The sequence below is a fragment of the Puntigrus tetrazona genome, chromosome 6 (genome assembly GCF_018831695.1).
Source record: "Puntigrus tetrazona isolate hp1 chromosome 6, ASM1883169v1, whole genome shotgun sequence".
Classification (NCBI taxonomy): Eukaryota; Metazoa; Chordata; class Actinopteri; order Cypriniformes; family Cyprinidae; genus Puntigrus; species Puntigrus tetrazona.
This window is the reverse complement of record NC_056704.1, coordinates 13,710,248-13,726,222: the sequence shown is the minus strand read 5'-3', so window position 1 is coordinate 13,726,222 and position 15,975 is coordinate 13,710,248. Positions and strand designations below refer to the sequence as shown.

The window sequence follows — 15,975 nt, the reverse complement described above, 5'->3', positions numbered from 1 at the left end:
GTTTTAAAGTTATAGTTTTGAACAAGCCTTATGATAGATAGATAGATAGATAGATAGATAGATAGATAGATAGATAGATAGATAGATAGATAGATAGATAGATAGATAGATATATATGTATATGTTCAACGTTATTTTTCACCACAGAATGCTATTAAACAATGTATAATAAAAAAAAAAAAAAAGCTGGTGGAAGTTTTCATCTCATTAACAACACCTAATTTAAAAAAGGTTTTTATGTAGTGTTCATATTTCACTGTTGTAGATTGTTAAGGACAAAGTAAATAAACCAGTAAAAAATGTGGTCGGAAAATATTTTCTCTATGTCCACAGGGCCAAAACTGCCCATATTTGTAGAGACACCCTTTTTAATTTATTCCATTATTTATTTATCGCAGGGAGGCAGCCAGTAATTTCCTTACGGCTCTTGGCCTGCAGAGAAAGAGCAGGAGTCGGCAGCTTTCGCACCAGGTCATGTCTGGAAACATCTGGGCTGCCCTGCGGATAGCCCTATCCATGATGGATCAGCCGGAGCTCTTTCAAGCTGCTAACATAGGAGACCTGGACTTACTCATGAGAGCTTTTAACCTGGATATGTGAGAGTGGATACCCTTTAACCATGGCAAATATCCAAAGTCCTTTATGAGAAGAACTTTGTCAGAAAAGCAACCTTTGTTTTCGCAGAGCACCTTTACATTCCTGAGAACTGAGTGCTGAACGATACTATTTTACTAGATTTGCACATCGGTTTACGATTACCCTAAAGAGCACAATGCCGGGTGAAGATTGTACAAGTATGCCTTAGAGAAAATATCAGCTAGACCTGCAATGTAACAGTGGGAACCGGAGGAAACCACAACTGATGAGAGGAACATAGACTATAAATGTGCATTGGTTTCACATGAATGACTTGATTAGACATGTACTGTACTGCGTAGACTTCCTGTATTGGTTCGATTGCACTCTTTAGTTGAGATGGTGGGGTTATTATAGATTTTGGTGGCACTTAGTTCAACCCTGGACACTCCTCACCTGATCTCTGCTGCATCACCCCCTTTATTTCCTGGAGCTTGCAGACCAGATTAAAAAGCCTTACTTATCTTGCATGTCAAATAAATAATTGAGATGTTATCGGTATGATATCAGATAAAAAGCCATTCCTTGCCATACTTTGACCTCTTGATGCAGAAGTCTATGTTCCATCAAGGTCTTTTTGTGAAACATACCACATCTTTGAAATGTTACGCTGATTATTTCACAAAATTTGATGCAGGGAATTAGATATACTGCCCCTTTTGCCAGACTGGGATCGACAGGAAAACAAGAAACTGCCCAAAATATAAGCCAAACTATTTTGTGAGCTTCACAGTTTTATACCCTAATGTTGTTTCTCATATTGCTTGTTATGGTTCATCTCCAGCTTGCATGATGTTTTATTTTGCTCATCAGTGTGAACACGCAAGCGCTTCACGTCGCTTATGCGCTTCAAGAAAAGTCCCACCTTTTAAAATGCTATGCAAAACCTATAGATTTCTTTATGCTGCCGGAATCAGAAGAAACGTATAAAGCACCACAAAGCTGTATTTGCTTTGTCACTTGTGTTTTAAACTGGTAGGTAGAAGATCTGATAAAAATGGCATTTTAAGGCTATGTCTACATTAATCCAGATACATCTGAAAATACATATTTTTTTCAACATGTTTGGCCTTCTGTCCCCACTGATGTGCTGTTTTTGTACTGTGAAATAATTTTTAGAAGATTCTGTTGACAGTCGATACATTTGAACATGACATAAATTTGTGGAACAAGACATTTTCAAATGGCCATGTGAAATGTTCATTCAGAAATGATATTTGAAGCATTTTTAGTCATGTGACACATTGTAGCTATATTAGTAATACCAACATATACCAACTATGTACTATTAACCTGCACTTTAAAGATAAATGTTACTTTCTGCAAAGATGACAAAGATGTACTAGGGAATCAAATCACAAGGACAGTTGTGACACCATACATGGAATAGTAACTGAGTGAGACCTGCACACACCAGTAAGTCGTGGGATATTTTGCTAAAAAAAAATATTGTGCCAGAGGAATAGCGTGAGAACTTTTTATGTGGTCTCTCGGATTCATCTCAGTGAGCTGAAACACATCAGCTCAGTCACGCATGCACATTAAGATGGTTAAAAAAATTGACAGTTCTCCTAAAATTTCCTCACCCTAATGTTGTCCCAAACCTGTCTGAGCTTCTTTGTTCTGTTGAACACAATCTTTTGTTCATTCTTCGATATTTTAAAGAATGTTTGTAACCAAACAGCTGCCGGTAGCCATTGACTTCCACAGTATTTTTTTCCCATACTACATAAGCCATTGGCTTCCATCAACCATTTGCTTACAGAGTTGAACCATTTGATTGCTACTCAAAACTATCACTTTTCAGGGGATTCCCAGTAAAAATCATGTAGCGGTGGTGTAAAATACACGTTTTTGACAGGGTTCCCCTAATGAAAGTCACACCCCAGGGGCTAAATACCACATTATTGGGGTTGCATCAACCTGCAGGCATGGCAACACTGGGGTGAACTATCACTTTTTTTCGACCTTTTACTGAGGAGGTGACTGTTGGAAAATTCTGAGTGTGTTAACAAAAAGCCATTTTCTAATGTGTCTGGATTAATTTAGACATAGCACTGATTCTTATTCAAAAAGCCTCCCTAATCCAGCTGAGCTTTTATTCGTAGTGTCATATATTTTTATTATTTCCACCTAGTGCAAGAATTTATTTCAAAACTTGTATCAATGAAAAAGCATGCAAAGCCATTCAAGCACCCATTATAAAGTGTTATCAATTTATTAACCGTTACTATATTTATTTAATTACTGCTCTATGTATTTGTTTTATTATTCTGTATCCGAATCTATTTGGAAAGTTCTGTATATGCTCATCGATACAGTTAGAACAGGCTCGTGCTTTGTAGCTGAATGTTACAATAGATACTGTAGATTCTCTCACGCCTGAGGCCAAACCTCCCCTTTTCTAGAACTTTGTACAATCTCAGGTGTGATTGTCTAGATGAACTCATGCTCCAGAAGTACTCCTGATGTATGATCGCATGCTGAATATACTTATTTTTGAATGCTGTAGATTTATTTATATGCATGACCTTGACATGCCTATTTTAATCAATACCCTTCATTTCTATGACTTATATATCACTGTAATCACAATATTTTGCATTTCAAATATATATATATATAGATCTGAAGAATATAGCATATTAACTGTAAAATATCTACAAACAAGCAGTTTTTGCAATGCAGTGAGTAATCTCAACAAGACCACCTTTATAGTCACTTATATTACTATTGCAATAGCCAGATTTACTAAAGCCTTTAGAGTTAGAGACTCAAATATATGTTATGCATCATTCAGAGCTGCGTTTCTGAATTTGTACATGCAAACTTTCTGAATGTTTGCCATGGCTTTATTAACTCTGGCCCAATATTTAAAAGATAGATGCGTATACAAAAGTTATCTTTTAAAATAAAATATTGGAATAGAGTTTGCCTAAGTGTTTCTGTTGCCACGAGCGCATTATTTTTTTAGGGGCTCAAAAAACAAATGGTTCCACGGTTGAAATCTCCCGTTTACGATCTGGCATCACCAAACACGAAAATGGCACCGAGCAACAATTGTGGATTTTATTGAACAATCCAAACATTATGAGTCACAAGTATGTTTGAACAGGTTTCGAATGAGGATTCCCACATTTGCCATGTTTGTGTTTCTAAACAATGTATGGATCAGAAAATCCATTAAAAAAAAAAAAATTATAACAAACAAGTGGGCAAGTTTGTAAAGTAACTACAGAATTGGCACACTTTTTTGCAAAAAAAAAAAAAAAAAGATAGATAAACAATAAAAACATACCACTTGACCTTCAGTTCCATGAAAAACAGAACCCGGTAAAGATCAATAATATATTGCAAAATGTCAACTGACTAACCTCTGGTTTTTAGTGCACATACTGAAAAAAATAAATCAAGGCATGTTTGAAAAAGGTGGGGTAAAAGCATCCACTTTCACACCCTAAAAGAAAGCATCAATATAAGAGACAGAAGCAGAAGGAAATGGGTATGAATATTCATTCAAAGTAAGAAAGAGAAGGAGAGAAAGAGCGAGAGAACCTCGGATGGATAAGACACATGCACAACACGAGGTGAAGGAACAAAGACGCTGAACTCCCAACATAAAAGGTAGCGCACAACGGAAATAAACATGACAGCGTACAATCTACAACCGTGTAGTTGAAATAAATCGAGATGAACAGGCCCCACCTCAGCCTGAGTGAGATTATGTCATAAAACAATACATTTTACGTTTTAATTCAGCCCATTTTCAGCAAATAAATGAAAAAGGTTTGAAATTGGTAAATGGTGATGTAGGCGGAGCCAAGTTTGTCAGATATGCTGTAAAGCTTTTGAAAGCTTGAGATTTGGTAACACTGAGCACCAATACGTACATGTATCTGAGATAGTTCATGTATGACACTGCATGTAATTCAGCTTTATATGCAGTATGTCATCACATATTGCTTAGGTACGGGATAAAAATAGTTTTACATTCTTTGAGACTGGAAGTCAGTGAAACGGAACGATTTCAAATGCACCCCGGTCTTTAAACGGCTTCAGATATGATCAAAGTAAAGCACTTGAACATTGCATGAATATGTGATATTGCTGCATTTTCTGCTCAGCTATCACAGACTGACTGAAAGCTATCATAAAGTTGAATGCGATGATATTGTACAAATGAAATATTCTTCAAGGCATGCCGATAAATGAGGCTCAGTGTTCTTAAATTTAAACAAAAATCATTAAAGTACAAGCTCACTTCTGCCTAAAGGTTTGGAAAGTGAACAAATGTGCTGCTGGGTAGAATAAACCTTCATTAAAGGAAAAGTACACTAAAAAATGAAAATGTACTTATCCTCAGGCTATCTACAATGTAGATGAATTAGTTTTTTCGTTGAAACGGATTTGGAGAAATTTAGCATTGCATCACTTTCTAAACAATGGATCCTCTGCAGTGAATGGGTGCCGTCAGAATATCTAGAGCCCAACAGTTAACATTTGGCAAAGTGTGTGTTTCTTACAAACATGCATCTTTTCATTTCCCAAAATGTTAATCGATGTACTGGAGTTGTGTGGATTACTTTTGGATTATTGCAATGTTTTTTTTTTTCATTCTGATGGCACCCATTCCCTTCAGACTGTTCCCTTGGTGATCAAATGATGCAATGAAACAACATTTTGGACATCAATTTTCATGAAATTTTCCTATCCCTTTTTGGGATAAAGAACAATTTGATGGTGCCACATACATGGATCAGTCTGAATGCTAGAATAAATATCAGAAATAACAGAAAGCGTAGTCCAATACTTCAATAAACATGCCTTCTAACACTTTTTTTCTTGTATGGGCGTGATTAAAAAAATGAAACAATCACATTATGTTTTGTATTGACTGCAGCCCCCACAAACTCCAATTAACATGATCTGTATTTGAAATCCATTCTGATAGATTTTTGAGATAAAACCCAAAGGATACCAAATGAACTGCAGCGAGTACATTCTGCTGAGATGGCAGTATAAGCATTTGTAAATGCAGGCACAACATTATATTTTCAAAAGAAGTACATCTGGAAAATACTGGCACGGGAGCTTAAACTATTCAAACAGAAATATAACAAATCATTTGAGAATATATTAGGAAAATAATCTGCATACCTAAAATTGCACGCACCCCACTGTACCTTTAAAGCGGACACGAGACAAACAAATAAACAAAACTCGGATGCCACACGTTGGTTTCCCTGCTGAGCGTCTGTGCGGGTCTTGGCAGGGACTGAGAGGTCCTCTCTCGGTCTCACAGATGTAAATGCTTCCCTAGTTTCCAGCAGTGTCAGTGGTGCCCCACACACCTCTCTGGCCTAACGGCTGTGCATAATGTTATGAAGGTCCAGATCTAGCAGCTTGACAGGCGCCGGTAAAAGTACATGTAGCCCAAGTCTTTAGGGGGCCTCTCTGACAAACATACTTTGTGGTCGTTGTAAATCAGCCATCTAGGGAAGTAAAAAAGACATCTGAGTTTGAGTTACATATACATACTATATTTAAACATATTATAGTTATTCATTACATTTTTCCCCTTAATAATAACATTTTCATATAAAAATAATAACAAATGCAATTCTAAAATGTCAAAATCTTTTTTGTAATAATTCTATTTTTATGATTAACATTTATAAATTTATAAAAGTGTACAAATAAATGATCATATATTTGTCTAATAATAAAATGTATAATTTGTATGTTACATTTAAAATTTTAAAATGTAATTAATTTGTGCAATTTAATTTTGTAATTCTAAATATTTCTACTTTTTTATTTACGAATGTAATCTTTGCAATTTATAAAATGTATAAAATAAGAAAATATAATGAATAAATGTACTGTAAATACATACTGCTATACATAATAATGAAACATTTTATGCATATGTTTGTGTCTGAAATAGTTACACTTTTTTATTTAAAATGTGTCTTTAATTTTATTTAATTTTTTTTTTTTTTCATTTTTAAACAAATTTCATTTTGCTATCCATTTAACATTTATAAACTTACACTCATTCACTTTCTAAGAATTACATTTTTCATATTTTGTTCCTGATATACATTATCTAAAGAACCATTGTTTTGTGCTGGTCAACAACAATCTACTCTCTCTGCAATCAGTCCATCCACAATCAGTCTGACTGTAACATTCACAAAATGAAAATGTGCAAATAAATGACACGCGTTTCAATCAGCATACCTGCCCTCTTTTTTGATATGACACACATAATGACCAGACATTGTGGATGCTCCCATGTGACTGATGAAGGCAAACAGTTCGTAACCTTTGAAAAAAAAAAAAAAAACATCAGACATCAGTTATGAAATATCAAACCAGCAATGTCTGCAGACAGTGTAATCCTCAGTATATGCTGTCAGTAAGCGCTTACGTCCGGGTCCGTCTCTGACACGGGGGCTGGACAGGTCCTGATCTGGAGACAGTGAGGAGTCGCTGTGGGCATTGGCGTTTGAGAAGATGTTATCATTCGGTTCTGTGTCTGCCGTGTCTGACATAGCCTCGCTCTCATCCTCACAGTCTGGGTGTGTGAATATCCAGTCAAACGCGCGCTCCAAGTTGTTGTTCTGTAGTCAGACAAGAAGCAGAACACAGACAAAACGTGACCTCATGTAGATCAGACAAAATACTCTCATCACTCGAGAACATGAGCTTTAAATACCCAGGCCAATTTGTGTAGGTAACTAACAACCTAACTGGATTAAAAAAAAAAAAAAAAAAAAGCTTTAATTTCACAAGAAAACACAGAACGCCAAAATTATATCCTCAGGCAAAGAGCCATTTTTAAATTGCACAGACCAGTCGAAAGTCCTTGATTTAACTGAGGTCATTCTAGCGTGGTCAAAAGACTCATTTAGGCACAGGCACTAATCTGAAATAGCGCCGTGATTCACTGCAAATGCCAGCACTGAAAGCAAATGTGGCCTGACGCCCTCATCCTTTCCTGGACAAATGTGAACGACGTAGGTTGAAGACGTCCACTTGTTACTGAGCTATTATTGGCTGCCTGAGAGGCTATTTTTGCACACGCATACACATATGCACAGACTTCAAAAACAACATCACAATGTCTAAAACGAAGAAAGAAATTTACAAGAAGAAGCAGATCCTACTATGAAGGAATAACGTTTAAACACTTGACAAGACGATCTGAGAGGAGAAAAAAAAGTAGGAGTTATACAGATCATTCAAATTGAACTGAAAACTAAAAAGTCTAAATATTAATGTGGGAATTATTCAGCAACTCATACACAACAGGTGAAACATACTTTTTTTGAAAGATGCTTTATGTGAAAAAAGTTTTTTTTTTTTTTTTTTTTTTTTTTAAATAACTTTAACATATTTTAAAATTTGATTTATTCCTGTGATGGCAATGCAAAATTTTCAGCAGCTATTCTTCCGGTCAGACACATTTTCAGGATTCTCTGATTAATAGAAAGTTGAAAAGAATGTCATTTATTTCAAATAGTAATGTTAAGTAACATTATAAACTTTTAATCAATTTAAAGTGCCCTTGTTGAATAAAAGTATTAATGTCTTTTAAATGAAAAGACTCACACACACAAAACACTAAAACCAAACAATAAACCCCGAAAATGTATTTTCAGCAAACATTTCATATCCAAGTAAATTTTGACCCGAATAACAGCATGATTTGCAAATCACTTAAAACCAACACAAATCACATTTCCTTTAAAATATCCATTAAGAGAATGTGAAGGTTAGCCAAGTGCTTCAACAGAAGAGATGGCTTCTCCGTTCTCACATGCTTGGTTGATGAGCAACAAGTGACAAAATTAATCCTAACATGCCAGAACATGTTTCTGCGTCCGTGTAACGTGACAGTATGATAATTATACTCCTGCCTAAGAATGAAATCAAACAATTTACAGCAAGAAATGACAGATCAAAACATGAACATCCTACATACAGTGGCCCTAAAAAGTATCCAGACACTTTTGGAAACTGTATGAAACACATGTGTCATCTGCAAACAAATAACGCCTGAACTTTTAGTCTCAAGGCAATCTTTCATTGGATGTATAGAGCCAGATCCACTGAAGTGTATGCAGGTGTTCTAGGAGAGTAATCACAGGTGTATCACATTCATATATTTTTAGCTGTCCAAATTCTTTTTTTCGGGCCACTGTACATGAAGCAGACGAGGCAGCACACTTACCGAGGCTTTGAGAGCCTGGATTGTGTGATGTCTGGGGAAGCCCATGGAGGTGAGGATGGAGATGCTCTCTTCTGGAGGCTGGCTGTCCAGTGCACTGGTTGTAGGGAGGCTGGGGCTGGGCAGGTCTGCTTCCATGTAAGAGGGAACTGCCAGAGGCTCTGCAAAATCTACAGTTGACAGACATATAAGAGTCAAGTTTTCTGTCACACATATATAGTGTTATTACATTTAAAATATCACAACAACTGTGATAGTACATGGAAGTACATTATGTGGTGCTATACACCCAAACTATCTCCCGGAGAACAACAGATTCGGCCTGGTGTGTGGATTTATTCACCAAATGTGCAGAGAATGAAAATATCACACTCGCTGCTCTATTGAGATTACACAGATAAACCGGAAATTCAAATGAACACGAGCCATGTAATCCATTCCCTGTAGTCTGTAGCTAATCCTTTAATGTTCAAGATCAAATGCTGTGTCACACACACACACACACACACTGTATGACACCACCACGTTTGACCGCTGGCAGTATAAACTGACCAGCCTCAGTCCTACATGAACAAACATTCCAGTTAAGGCCCACCGGTGCACCACTGATAACAACGTGATGTTCCTTACCTTAAATATCGCTACTATAGCATGGCCATATGTGCAATTAATTTGGGACATGTCCTGGCCAGGATTTTTATTGCCTAATACATCCAAGTAGTTTGACTATCAATTCATGCATCATACATAATCGACCATGAGAAAATTGAATCTACAGAGAATGATCAAAATTGTGCAAATATGAACACATCAGGTGTGTTAGTCTGTTCATTCGTTCGACTTGAAGTGTCACTGTGCAGATAGATCATTGTATAACACCAAAGTACTCCGAGAGGGATCACTAATGTGATACCACAATAAATCTGCACAGTGCAAACAGGCAAATCCTCAATATTTTAGCCAATACATAAATACTTGCAAGGTTGTGTCATATGACTAAATATTAATTAAATTAAAGCGAAACAATCGAGTACACCATGAATCCATTTCCCAAACTGTGTTTTTGGCTTGTCCTGAATCACTACGGTACACCTATAATAAGTGTTTATATTCAGACTATTTATATTGTTTCGGGTAGGTACGGCTGCGGAGTAGACCAGCACCTGCATGATTTGCCATACACATAAACAGAGAGAAGTAGCTCCGGCTATGATGTTATTCTGCAAGATGAACACAGTCCTGTCTATTCACCACTACAGTACACACACACACACACACCCACACACATACATATATATATATAATGTAAACAAATAATATTGGATGCCATTAATTGTGATTAATCATTTAACAGCACTAAATAAAATACTAATAACAACAATGTAGCAATAAAATATATAGACAGAATTTGACTTTGAGTTATGTAAAGATGCAGACCTGAAGCTGTATTGAAATATATATTATTAATATAAATTAATATAAATATATAAATATGTATAACATGTATGTATATATTTATATATAATTATATTTTGCCTATAGTTTTCAACTAGTCATTTTTTTTTTAATTTTATTTGGCTACCATGCATTAAATTAATTAAATGTGACAGTAGCGATTTTACTTTGTTGCAAAAAATAAACAAGCAAACTAATAAATAAATAAATATGAATTTCCTTAATTACAGAAAACAATTATGGAGATTGAAAAAGCAGAAACATTTGTATTTTTTAATATAAAAAGTTGTGATTTCTGCTTTCCTTAAGACTATCAATACATCATCTCACAGCACACAGTACTGAAGAATTAAGGTAAGACTAAAAAAATATCTGTATGTTGCACACTATATTAATAACCCCCGTCAGCTGCATCTATATAGGAACAGGCCCAGCTGTAGCGTCTAGGAGATGCGAAGCTAATGGGGTTTGGACCACTTGAGACTCTGCATGTGTGTAAGTCTGAGTCTGTTCGTGATCTCAGGTGGCTGCTTAACTGGGGCAGGAAAGTGTGGAGAACAGAATTCCCAGCTCACGGGTGATGCTCAAGTGTGAGGACAGTGTTTATTAGCAAGAAGCACAATGATAAACAAGGATGACTAGCAACGGACTTGAAATACAACTAGAGTCCGGTAATACTTAGGCATTAACATGCGATCTTTGTGATATTTTGTTGTCTACATTTTTTTGGCACATGATGTTTTTATGTCACTAACACACAAAGCTTATGAACTCAGTAATGCCAACAACATATAGGCTACCATGCTAATCCATGGTCAAACCAGTAAAACCTTACAAAGCAAGTGCAAGTGAGCAATAAATAACAACTGTTTAAAACGCTAACTAAACTTTAGAAGCTGAAGTGTGCAAATCTAGCTGGTTTATTTGGATGTATCATAATACGCAAATACAAAAAATGCTCTACAAAAACAAATTACTGTACATATATACACATATGTATACTTTAAGCTACCGTTAAAAACTTGTGGACATAAAGTGGAAAACAAAGTTGACCTAAAGTGTTTTTTTCTTTTTAAAAGGAATGTCATTTTTTACATAAAATAATACAAATATTACATATCTCGTAAAGTGAGAACAAGGAACATACAAATACTGCCACAATATATAAATGCGTTTTGTGCGGTGTGATGCCGATACTATGGCTGGGTTGCGTTTACATCCTTCGACGACCAGGACACACAGATCGGACAACGTTTCGACCGCAAACGCGTTACACTTGTCTTTTCAATGAGTCTGTGGACAACATCCGGATACAGGTTTAACAGGTTAATGTTAAACGCAGCCTTAGATCCAGATTGCATCTGGATTAATTACTTTGGCATGAATCTTTCCCCATCATTGAACATACGCAGCTCTTTACGTCATACAAATTTATCTTATAGCCTAGCTAAGTGACACGCTCAAAACATAAAAAATTCCCCTGTGGCGAAAACCCAGATAATGAGCCTCACGAAGCACACTAGATTTCTGTGGCTTATTCATCCTGAATGCAGCATAAATGACAGCTAAAATATATGTTTGCTTTTAGCAAACGGTATGTATATTAGCATAGGTCATGGGTCTGTTCTGAAAAAAAAACCTCTTCTTGTAGGAAGCATTACTGATTAGGCAGACGCTTCATATGGATATGGATATGACCTAGATTACATAAAATACAGGTGAGAGTAAATACAGTGAGAAAATACATTGTTTGTTTTGCTAAATATTTCCCACAGCATGAAACACTGAAAATCAACATATTCGAGATACAATATTTGTTCCAGTATTTGTTTCATAACACAAATTCTCCAGAGAGAAATACATTTTTAATTATATTAATTTTAATTTTAGACCTGCTTTGAGGTTGTTAGGTTGTCAGCATTATTTCAAATTAAGCTTAAAAGCGGAAATCGTATTGAAAAATAACATTACCCATGAGACTGTAATAAAATATCATAAAATAGTACCGTGTGAATCTCACCAAACAATGGCAATTTTGAATACTGACTTTACACTTCGTATAGTACTATAAATATTTTTTTAATATTCAATATTTGAATTTAAGAACTTTTGTTTCATGATATTGTTTTGATTTCCATTTAAGTCCTGAAGCGGACCAGCTAAGAAGCACCTTAGTAAATACTGCTGTGAAACCGTGCTTGAGTTTTTGAAAGAATGTCAGCTGGATGGCTAATATGCAAATGACAGTAAGTTCATCTGAGTTAAATGTCTAAAGTGTCTACAATGAAAGTGTTCCTTTCGAGGAAGCATGTAATTAGGTGACAGTGTCTTCTGCTCAATTAGACTTTCCCTCACACAAAATGGCTACAACCTTTTAGCCAATGGAGCTAAAATGGCAGACACTTGAGTGTCTTCCCATTGATTACTAGACTGTGACCAGAGCCATTAGAACAAATAAGACTTTTAATACCATCTTAGCTGCACTCTTTAGGCCATAGCAAATGTATACAATACTTGCTACTTGTGTATGAAACATTTTATAGTCACAAATAAAATATTGTTAAATATTACATATAACCATCACTACTATTATTACTATTTTAAATAATGCTTTTATACAGAATAAGCGAAGGACACAGGGGATATGCCTTTGTTCAAAACGTGTCAGTTCAGTCAAGATACGAGGCCCTACCTGGCTCTTCCATGTGTGCTATTATCCAGTTAAAGGCCATCTCTGCTCCCATATTCCCAGTGTAGTACACTGCTTTCCGACAGGCTTCCAGAGGGAAACCCATCTCTGCCAGCTGCATCACGGATGATTCATCTATTTCTGGAGCTGAAGAGCAGGTGAAGAGAACAGTGGCATCAAATCAGCAGCCCTTAACTAGCAATAAATACACAGACCATCTCAAATCTACAAGAAAAAATAACTGACCGTTTCACAAGACCTACTTTTCTAGTGCATGCGAACCATTTTAAATGCAGTCTGACATTTTGTACAATTACAATCAACGTGGTACTTACATTCCAAAGAGTTGTTTGTTGTACTGTCTGTATACAAAAATAAGATAAGAAATAAGTCAGTACAAAGCAAGGCGTAATACTAAATAAGCCACTTATATTGACATTATATGTAGCTTTCAATCATTTTAATCAATTGTGAAATCAAACAGCACTGACTATAAAATTTGTGTGTTTTATTTTTAAATTAGGAATTATTATTTAAAAAGTTTTTATATTTTTTCTATACATTTAGAATGTAAATTCTTGTCATGGAAAAGCTTTTCAGTCTTCGGCATTCTAATATGAAACATCAGAACCATATTTTGGTGTTACGTACATTGAAAATCATTGTGCTGCTTATTTTTATAAAAAGCATGATGCACTTTTTCAGGATTTTGAAGATTAATTAATAGAAAAGAAATTTATTTAAATCCAGTGATCCATTGAATTAATCCTTCCTGAATAAATTAATTTTTATCAAAGAAAAATAACTAAAATTAAAATCTTGCTGTCTCTAAACTGGTAGTCTAAAGGTTCTCACCTCTGGTGTCTTCAGGAATGACAATGGGAGGTGTAAGGTCAGGCAACTCCTCTTCTCCAGCCTGTAGCCCTGTGGCCCGGAGGCGATTCAAGTCCAGGAAATCAGGTACATCTACAGAAACATCTGTAGCATATAAAAAAAAGACTTTAAATGCGATTTTATATATTACAAAAAGAAATGTACTGTACATTGATACATTCAGAAAAGACTCTCAGAACAGATTCTGGGCATTATTGCTTTCCAAAAAGAAAAACTTTGCCAATATTTTGCTGACCACAGAACCCTCTCGGTCTCAGATTCCAAAAATGTCTAAAGTAAGAACGCGGTGCTAGAGTACCCTCTGCTGGACAAAGGGAAATCTCTGCTGAGCAAACATAACACCTTGCAAACCGATAGTCTTTTGAGGCAAGCAATCGTGATGCATTGCTCAACATGCGTGACATGTGATGGTCTGAATTGCACAAGAGAGCATGTGATAGGCAGACACAGATGACAAACAAGAACATGACATATTAATAAATCTGTTTTGACAGGTCCGGACCTTGAGGCACAGAAAATCAAAACTACTTTCAATAGCACATAGTAAAAATGACATGATCCAACATTTTGTACATGCACTACAATTTTTTTGCGAGCAATGTGTAATTTTAAATTACACACCTAACTTTTTGGGCACCCAATCGACCCCAAATGTGAACTTCTTTATTTGTACGACCATGTACTCTGGGAAGGATGCGAAACGAGAAGTCCTGCGGAGAGAGAAAGATATCTTTTGGAGCCTGCATTAATACATATATTAGGGTTTATATACACACTGAAGACTGGAGTAACAGCTGATGAAAATTCTGCTTTGCATGACAGAAATAAATAATATTTTGAAGTACATTACAATATAGATTTTTTTATAGATTGCATGAATAATTCACAATATTACTTGGTTGTTGTTATTTTTAGTAACACTTTAGCATAGAGATTAATTTTCATTATTAGCTAGTTGCTTATTAGCATGCCTGTTTGTTAATAGTGAGAATTACCCCTTAAAATAAAGTGTGACCATTTGTTTCTGTATTTTTGATCCAATAAAAATGTTTGATTTTGTATAAGAAACTAATCTTATATAACCCAAATATATGCGTTAATATATGTATATTGACAAAATAATCTAAAAATGACAAAAATACAATAAAAAATATATGTTTTATAATTAAATGTACATAAATGTTTTTGTTGATGATACCCTTCTAAATTCCTTTGAAGGTCTAAAACCAAAACCTTGCTTACTTCACCCCGGCTGACTTGGCTTGCAGCGCAGAGCTCCAGAAGTCTGGAACATTGTCAGGCTCAGTGAAGGCTTGCAGACAGGCAGTGAAGGGGATTCGGGCTCTCACCGGCTCTGGAGCGGGCCGCAAGTTCTCCTCAGCTTCCTTCCGCTTACTCTCATATGCTATTAACTCCTCTGTACAAATGACAAAACCATAAGCACTTTTAAATACAATTAGGTCAACCTGCACATTAGATCCATTGAAAACTCTTAAAATACAAATAAATATCACCCGACTAAATGAACTTTAATCAATGTTTAAGAGTCAGATCGGGTGGAAATAGCTTTTTAAATGCAATAACTGCACATTCTTGTAGTGCAGGAGACGTTTAACTGAGTTGTAGAAGGTATTACCTCTGTTGCTGGCTGCCTCTAAAGGTACAGGAAGCTGCATAAGGTAGTCCACCCGCTGTGTGTAGCGCACCTTCTGTGTCTGACAGCACTGCACTCGTTCCTCAACTAAGAAGCGGAACACATCGCTGGGGTTCTCTGAGCCTGAACTGTTCCTCTGGAAATGACAAAACACAATATTACCTACAGAAAGTTCTTTTCTGTTGAAGCCATGGCACAGTGGGCAGTGGAAAAACAGTGGGAACCCATTTGCCTTTTCCCCTTAACTTTCGGCAAAAACCTTTCAAATGTTTTGTTACAGCACTAAGAACCTTAATTACAATTATACCGCAATTTATTCACCCTATATGCAGCAGCCTATTATCTTCAGCAGAACAAAAAAAGACATTTTGAAGAATGATGGCAACTAAACAGTTCTGGTTGCCAGTTACA

At 35.8% G+C, this 15,975-nt stretch overlaps 2 protein-coding genes across 9 annotated transcripts in view; one reads left to right on the top strand and one right to left on the bottom strand.

Annotated features, from left to right (window-relative positions):
• The window catches only part of pex5la (peroxisomal biogenesis factor 5-like a), a 63,595-nt gene extending 59,681 nt beyond the window's left edge, over positions 1-3,914 (top strand). For all 5 annotated transcript variants that reach the window (XM_043241824.1, XM_043241826.1, XM_043241825.1 and 2 more), the window contains one exon: positions 399-3,914. In XM_043241824.1, coding sequence (XP_043097759.1) covers positions 399-600 — 202 coding nt within the window. In that variant the 3' untranslated portion in view covers positions 601-3,914. The remainder of the gene's footprint in view (positions 1-398) is intronic.
• The window catches only part of usp13 (ubiquitin specific peptidase 13), a 24,643-nt gene continuing 12,456 nt past the window's right edge, over positions 3,789-15,975 (bottom strand). For all 4 annotated transcript variants that reach the window (XM_043241818.1, XM_043241819.1, XM_043241821.1 and 1 more), the window contains exons 12-21: positions 15,547-15,700; positions 15,153-15,327; positions 14,532-14,620; positions 13,872-13,994; positions 13,352-13,378; positions 13,020-13,163; positions 8,876-9,042; positions 7,070-7,262; positions 6,880-6,964; positions 3,789-6,128 (exon numbers count right to left, since the gene is read on the bottom strand). In XM_043241818.1, the coding sequence (XP_043097753.1) occupies positions 6,032-6,128; positions 6,880-6,964; positions 7,070-7,262; positions 8,876-9,042; positions 13,020-13,163; positions 13,352-13,378; positions 13,872-13,994; positions 14,532-14,620; positions 15,153-15,327; positions 15,547-15,700 (1,254 nt within the window). In that variant the 3' untranslated portion in view covers positions 3,789-6,031. The remainder of the gene's footprint in view (positions 6,129-6,879; positions 6,965-7,069; positions 7,263-8,875; positions 9,043-13,019; positions 13,164-13,351; positions 13,379-13,871; positions 13,995-14,531; positions 14,621-15,152; positions 15,328-15,546; positions 15,701-15,975) is intronic.